The sequence below is a fragment of the Cryptotermes secundus genome, unplaced genomic scaffold, assembly GCF_002891405.2.
Source record: "Cryptotermes secundus unplaced genomic scaffold, Csec_1.0 scaffold330, whole genome shotgun sequence".
NCBI classification, from domain to species: Eukaryota; Metazoa; Arthropoda; class Insecta; order Blattodea; family Kalotermitidae; genus Cryptotermes; species Cryptotermes secundus.
In genome coordinates, this window is record NW_019734317.1 from 1167418 (window position 1) to 1175657 (window position 8240).

Here is an 8240-nt window from a genome sequence, read left to right on the forward strand (position 1 = left end):
TCAGATTTATAAAAAATCAATACACTTACATTATGTAATAAGTAAATCACAGATACAGATGCACATGTACATACCAGTATACCTAGTTCTATCTTGTACTCAGTAAACTATGTAAGACCATAGATTGGTATTAGTGTCCCTTAAATACAAACAGGGCACTTAAGGGTTAATGAACATTAATACAGGGACCTACAACGATGAACTTTTTATAACTTGTCCATACTTTATGTTCTGAGTTAATCCTACTGTAGGGTAAGCTACTATAACTGTTAAAACAGCATGGCAGAGTCCCAACTTCTACTACGAAATTGTGATGTATGAACTAATTAGTATCAAATTAGGCATTCTAATGACATAACACAATTATTTTCATGAACTGTTGCTGCCACACTTCAGGAAACAAATTGTGGAAAAAACTACCATCTTCATTTAAACATCTTGGTTACCCAAACCTACAACTATAAGCTTAAATCCTCATAATGGTAGTTGAAAATGTCCACCAGATTTAATATTCCATACTTTAAAGATTGGAAACAAACCCTCAACACGCTAGTTAATATTCAAAGAAAACTTTAATATCAAACATCTGATGCTGATATATGTTCACAGCCTCTCACTATGCCAACCAACAGATTAATCAATTCTATCTCAGAATTTCTTAAATTATAACTCTACCTAAAAACTTCCTCAAACGTAACATCCTATATGACACTGCAGTAAGTTACATACATGTTTGGAAACATTATGACTACAGAGTAAAACTGGAGTTCTCTGAGCAGTGCAGATTAAGCTTACCAGTTCTGGTGGCTCCTGTAGTGATTGCTATAGCTGTCTGCAAGGGAGTCACACTGTGCAGAGGTTGGGGCAGCTTACCAGACACAGAGCTCACTGGCACCTGTGTAATCTGGATTGGAGGGCCATGTGCAGGTTGTGTTATGACCTGTCACACCACCCAAAAATCACATAAAAGTAAATAATAAATGTTCTGCAGTCAATTAATAAATATGAGTACATATTCAAACAAACTGTCTTCACACCAAATATCATGGCCAAGGATGTTATATTCAGGAGCAACCTGGTCCAACTCTCAGCCCAGAGATCAACTATCCTAAGGGGCTTCATGATTTTCTTGTATTAAGTACAAGAACAGAAACACATTCACACATAGGACAATCTTCTGATATTTAGACAACCTTCACATTGTCATTTCAAAGCAACAAGACAACACAGACAGCTTTTTGAAAAGACCATAAGTATTATGATTTTCAATGCAAAATTCCATTACTTCTGTGTGAAATTGGTCAAGTTCTCTTTTTTAGTAAACAAATTCTGTGACTGGTTTCTTTCAGTGACATAGTTTTACTATCTAAGAGCTCTAGGAAGCACATGTATAAAATATTCAACTAATATTAACCTTTAGTTTTGCATAATCTAAGAGATCAGTAGTTCCTGTTGCATTCAACTGAAATTTCAACATCTATAAGTTGCACCTCAATCTAGGCACTGAAATATTACTATTTTCACTGAATTTTGATTAACACTTGCTTAAATTATATAGTGTCAAATGACAGGATGATTACAGGATATGGAAGGATCCCGTCGTGGTCTAATCCGAGTTATTATTCATGCATTTGTCTGGAGGAACTGTGAAAAATTAAAAAAATCTTGTGAGAATAGCAGGTCCTACGGTCAATTTTTGAATTTGGGGCACCCCCGAATACAAAAGCGTGTTACTCACTACATAATGATGTTATAAAAATCATTATAAATATTTTTTTTCATAAATATTGTAACAAAAATGTTTAATTTACAAATAAATGGAACCCCAATTTAATGTTCTTCAATTTCAGGTTCTCCTTCATTTAACTTCGAATTGCAATGACCCCAAATCAATAATCTCAGTATTAAATTACTGCTATTAACGATTTTCTTCCACTTAGTGTCCAAATAGGGTGATCCCTACAGAAACAGCAAATGGAGATCTAACTATGCACCATGCTTTTCACAGATGGCTGAACTGCACTCTCCCACATGTGAGCAGAACATACCATGGGAAGCTTAAAATATATTATGCAGTAAACAGACAGGGAAAGTGACCATGGCATATGCAGAACCTCTGTTACTGTTGATCTCTCATGACATGATTGCAACTGCAATTGACTCACTGCAAAATTAATCACTTTTTTTCACAGTCACCGCCGTGAAAGCCTTAAATCTGACTTTTCTTCATGTTTCTGTTCAAGTAAGATATTCAGATATGTTTCATGTCCTCATTTACAGTCCCAAATTTAAATTATGAAATGTAAACCTGAACGGTGGGCTATTCTCTATGATATGAGGGCTATTCAGAAGGTAACCTCCGCTTATTTTAGGTAAATAATGTAACAGCAGGGGAGAGCTCACACATGCAAGGTAGTGTCACGACTCACTGCTTTGTAAACCATCACACAACTGGTCACCTAGTGTTCGTTCTTATCACCACAGAGTGAGTTATACGTCATGTGACTGATAATTCCCCCAGCTGCAAAATTCGAGCTGTTATCCCCTTTCTTCACGCTAAAAACATGAGCGCTGCAGAAATCCATCATAAATTATGTGCCGTTTATGGTCAAAGTGCAATGTGTGAAAGAAATGTAAGACAATGGTGCAAAATGTTCAAATCTGGGCACAAAAAAGGTTCACGATGAAGAGTGAAGTGGTCGGCCATTTGTAGTGAGGAATGATCTTGTGCAATGCATTGACCAAAAAATCTGTGAAAGACGGCGCTTCACAATTTTAGAACTCTAATGTGACTTTCCACAGATTTCATGCACTGTTCTCTATGAGATTATCACAGTTAAGCTAGGCTATCACAAGTTTTCTGTAAGACAGGTTCCAAAAATGCCCCTGGGTGTGCATGAAATGGCTTTGGCACTGGCTTTTTTTAGAGCAATACCACAAAGATGGCGAATTTCTCAATCACATTGCATGGGTAACAGTTGATTAAACCTGAGTTTCATTTGTGAATCATGAAACCAGAGAGCAGTCAAAGCAATGGATGCACACACATTCACCCCAAAAAACGTTGCCTGCCTGCTAGAAGGCTGATGACAACTGTTTTCTGGGACAGAAAAGCAGTGCTGACAGTGGAATTCATGGAACAATGGACCAGAATAATGTCAGAAGTGTATTGCAAAACACTAAAAAAAACTGTGTAGGACCACTGAGAACAAGAGGTGTGGAATGCTGACATACAGTGTACTCATAATGCTCCTCCATGACAACGCGCATCCACATACAGCTGCTTGCACTCGAGCACTGATGGAGCATTTCAGCTAGGAGTTGTCTGACCACCCTCTTTACAGCTCTGATCTCACTCCAAGTGACTATCACCTTATCACCTACCTGAAGAACTGGTTGAAATCAGAGTGTGCTTCAACAATAATCTGGAGTGATGGAAGGTGTTTAAACGTGGTTGAGCTCACAGGTGGCAGACTTCTTGGGCACACATAAAAACTTATTCCTCCATATGATAAGTGCCTCAATTCCAGCAGTGACTATGTTGAGAAGTAGCTTAGGTATGGATGTATTTTTTGTATATAATAATTTTTTTATCATTCCATGTTTTGTTAACAGCTCACTGAAGGTTACTCTCTAAACGCCTCTCATATAAGATTATGAATGAACTTTTAATTTACATCATAAATTGTTGATCGTATTTTGATGACATCTGATGGGAGATAGCTTTACATAACGTTGGACCTTTTTTTTCTCCCCCCAAATGACCAATTACAAAGCCTATTTCACATACGTTGATGGACTTTTTCATGTATATATCATAAACCACTTAATCAGCATTTCATGAAACTCAATAAGCTGCAAAGAATGCTGTAGGAAATTTTGTCTATACATTATGGAACACAATTTTCCCACTTGTTATATTTTTGTCCTTTCAGCCAATCTACCTACTGTTAAATTGGCTTGAAATGCTCAGAATGCTATGACCATGTACCTGCCTTTGCAATGTGAAAAATTAAATAATTCTAAAAAATGTAATAACATGAATAACTGGAAGAAAGAAAAATATATCGATGTATTATCTTACTGGAATGCCATTAACATACCTTTGGTCCCAAATTCTGATGAGTGTTAACATTTCTGCTGCCCGATGTTCCGAGTTGGTTGTGTGAGGATGGTTTTAGGGCCAGGCTTGGATTTGTGTTCGAGACAACTACTGGATGAAGTGACACAACACCTGTAGGTGGAAGGCCTGAGCTGGGGACACCTGACGTAACAGTCAGACGTGCAGGAGTTGCCAGGACAGTAGTTCCTTGATGGCCTGGACTAGAAGTCATGGATGAGTTTGATGACACAGTAAGACGTGTGGGAGCCGTAATCAGCGTGTTCTGTCCTGGATTTGACACAACTGCAGAATTAGCAGATACAGTAAGACGAGCACCTTGCTGAACCGGAGGGCCAACAGAACTAGCTGAAACTGCAATACGGGCTGGTGCAGCTAGCACAGCTCCTGATGAGGATGAGGCCGCAATCGCTGTGGGAACAGTTGAAGACACCGCCTGTAAACGAGTCTGGCCTGACAGTACTGCATTCTGGCCTGGAATAGGGATACTGGAGGTCATAGTGAGTCGAGCTGGCCCAGTCAACAAAGCAGCAGTTCCCTGACCAGAGGTGAGGACTGAGCTGGGCAAAGTGGTGATGCGAGCAGAGCTTGCTATGATGGTTCCTTGCCCTGCACTTGATGCAGCTGCAGTGAGGCGAGTGGTTCCTTGAGCAGAGCCAGGACCCTGACTAGCTGTAGAGACTGCTAAACAAGCAGGAGCTGCCAGGACTGCTGCATTAGACACTTGTCCTGGTCGCTGAGTGGTTGCAGCAGCAAGTATGGTCCCCTGAGCAGGAAGACTTGTTCCAGGAATACTGGACATTGTAAGCCTGCCTGGGGCTGTCAAGACTGTGGCTGAGCCTTGGCCACTACCTGTTGTGCTGACCATGCCTTGTGATAGGGTCAGTGGGTGGGGTTGGGATGCAATAAGTGTAGTCGTTCCTTGACTTGTACAAGATGTGGCTGGAAAGAGTGCTGTTGTAGAAGTGAGAGGGTTGCTGTATGTGACAGACTGCGTGCGTGCAGGCAACACTTGAGCTATTGATACTTCTCCAAGTGAGGACTGCACTGACACACTTGGTTTGAAGTAGCTCTTCTCAGCAATGTGCAACTGAAATGAAAATGAAAACCAAAGTATATAATAACCAATGTGTACACACGCACATTTGTTTTTGTATACCTGTCAAACACAACAATTAATTAAAATAACTCACTTCCACTCTGTTTTGTTAACTGAGTTTTTAACACACAACAGGATGTATTCCTTGAAGATTAAAAGTCATGTAATAGAAATTCTACTTCCGTTTGAAATTAGGAACATTTGCAAACCTGCTGAAATCAACCTACATCAGAACTTCAACATGGAAGACTGTTATCTGTTCAGCCAAATTTGGAAGACCATGCTCTATGTTCTGAAGAAACAGAGATGATGCCTAAACATTACTCAATCTACAAGTTCAGTGCCTTCCGCAATTATTCTATCTGGATTTAATCCAGGCATTTTTATCCAAGAAGACCCCCCCCCCACCTCTGTTCATTTCCTTTTCTCCCCTCTGTTTTCTTCTCATTCCTATTTACTGTTCAGCCACACTTCCCATAGAGCCACAGACTGCCACAGACATTGACTCATTCAGCCACTCCAAATTTAGTTCTCATTCAATATTACTCACATCTGCCAAAGTCTGTGCAATTACAGGAATATTTTTAAAACCTGTCACAGTGACCTATCATCCACCCTCACTTCTGACCCACGCTCCCAAAGACAAACATATATGAAAGTTATTTCATACCTCTGGTAAAAGCAGAAAAAAAAAAATTACAGATGATGTGATCTATTACAATTTAATTCAAAGTATGACAGGTGCTCTAAAGCAACTTAAGCCAACACTGGTAGTATTAAAGTACCTTTTATAAACCAACTTACACTGATTTCAGCAGCAAATGTGTTAACTTAGGCATCACATGTAGACACTGGCAAGCTTCACAGCCCAGTTACTTTATCCTTATGGAAACCACTGAGTGGGCCATAAAGCTGGACTCGATACAGCAAGGAAGGAAACAATCTTTGCCCCCTCCAGGAATCAAACCCTGATCCCTGGTTATCCAGCCTCTAACCTAATCATTATCCACACTGAGCTATCCATGCGTCTTCTTTACTAAATATAATTAGGATGATCAAATGAAGGTGGATGAAATGGGGGGCATGTGGCATGCATGAAAGAGATGAGAAATGCATACTAACACTTAGCTGAAAAACTTGCAAAAAAAAAAAAAAATAAAAACATTGGAAGAGATGAGAGGATAATATTAAAATGGACTTTAAAAGAAACAGAGTATATGTGAACTAGACTCTCCTGGTTCAGGATAGGGACCAGTGGCAGGCTCATTTAACTATGGTAATAAATCTTAAGGTTCCATAAAAGGCAAATTGAACTTCAAATTATCAAAGCTAAACCTATATCAAGGAAACCATTATATGTGGGTGGATGGATGGGATATATTAAATTTGCAGGTGGTTTAGATAGTTATTATTTCTATTTCAAAGTGTACATTAAAAGTGAAAGAAAAATATTAACATCACTCAAAATAAGGATTAAATATGGACGCAAGGCACAAGAGATTATATGCCTCAAGTATTACACAAAAAGAGTTCTTGGGATTCATATGGCCACATGTAGGAGTGACTACAGAAGGGGTCTGCATTAGTAATTGGATTTACTGGACACTTATACGCTCGTTACTACACTTCACAAATCACTATCACACACAGACCAGTGTTCTCAAGTCTGTTATAGTTTCCATTAGCCATTTATTGGTAGTGGCTTCCAACAGCAGACATTCCCCTTATTCTGGGTTCCCTAACTATCCCAGCGCCTCAGCTACCAGAGTCTAACAGCAATGGCTCACAACAACTGAACTGCAGCAGTCCTCTAATAGACAGCTCACCAACCAACTCATTTCATTCCACTGTACTCAGCTGCACTGCACTCACTAACTGAACTTGACTGGTCCAGTCAAATAGCCTCAGAGCAGACTCACAGAGAACATTGCTTGCAACACCTCTTCTATTGTTGCGTGACATCACCACATATGACATGTTCCTCTGCTGTGTATGTCTGGGCCATTACCTAGCAATGGGTCTACATGTGACAATATTGTGACGTGGAGTGTAGTGTGGATGGCGCAACGGGAAGTAGGGGTCATGTGAACTCTGCAGTCTTGCAAGTGACGTCATATACCCCCACCCCTTCCATTTTCACGCAACGCTCGGTAAACACACCCTCCCCCATGGTGACGTAACAAGGGATACTGAGGTTACTAGACAGCAGTAAACAACTCTCAACAGTGTTGCTAGGCAACTTGTGAACACGGCATCATGCAACAGTGGTACCTATTCAGTAGTGAGTGTTTAGTGAACCAGTTACTAGAGTGAGGACTGATCCAGTTACGAGTGAGCATTGAGTAAGTTACTAGCGAGTAACGATTAACCAATCAGTTGAATTGCAGCAGTCGCTGAGTTGGGTTGTATTGAGTGCATGGCAGTGTCTCCAGCAGGAGAAGTATTTGTGATACTGCCAATGGCAGTAATTGTGAGAGTGAGTGTTCAATAAATTCGCTATATTATCAAGACGGCGAGAAGTTACTTGTTGCGCGACATGCCCAATGCGTGACAATATGTTCGATACAAAACAACACTTTCATGAAGATTCCTGTCTTCTGCAGTGCATCACAATACAGTTTGCCAGACACTTGGCGATGTTCTCAAGAAATATGTTCCTTCCACCTCCAATGTAGAATAAACCAAGCAAAGAAAAAGTGGTGTGGATATAGGAAGAAGCATTGGTGCTGGGGCCCTGAGAAAATCCAGAGGAATAAGGAGAATGATAAAAGAATATGCAGTCCTTAGGTGGATCACTTTTCAAAGGTACAAAGATTTGGAGAAATAATGGCTCTGTATGACCATGTTAGGTGGGTCCCTGTCACCACGGCATGGTGCGTCCTCAGGTTGCAGATGGAGGAGATGCCCTCCAGTTTTGGAGGGAAGCTGTGAATATATTGAATAAGCAGTCGCAGACAGCCGACAAGGGGTGGCCCTCCAGCCTGGGGGTTGGGCGTGGGGCTAACAACTCCTCACCATAAA

The 8240-nt window shown here is 40.4% G+C and overlaps 1 protein-coding gene across 5 annotated transcripts in view; it reads right to left on the reverse strand.

Annotated features, from left to right (window-relative positions):
• LOC111868539 (mucin-5AC) overlaps positions 1 to 8240 on the reverse strand; it is a 66961-nt gene that overhangs the window by 31472 nt on the left and 27249 nt on the right. For all 5 annotated transcript variants that reach the window (XM_023859258.2, XM_023859254.2, XM_033753083.1 and 2 more), the window contains exons 8-9: positions 4104 to 5210; positions 796 to 940 (exon numbers count right to left, since the gene is read on the reverse strand). In XM_023859258.2, coding sequence (XP_023715026.1) covers positions 796 to 940; positions 4104 to 5210 — 1252 coding nt within the window. The remainder of the gene's footprint in view (positions 1 to 795; positions 941 to 4103; positions 5211 to 8240) is intronic.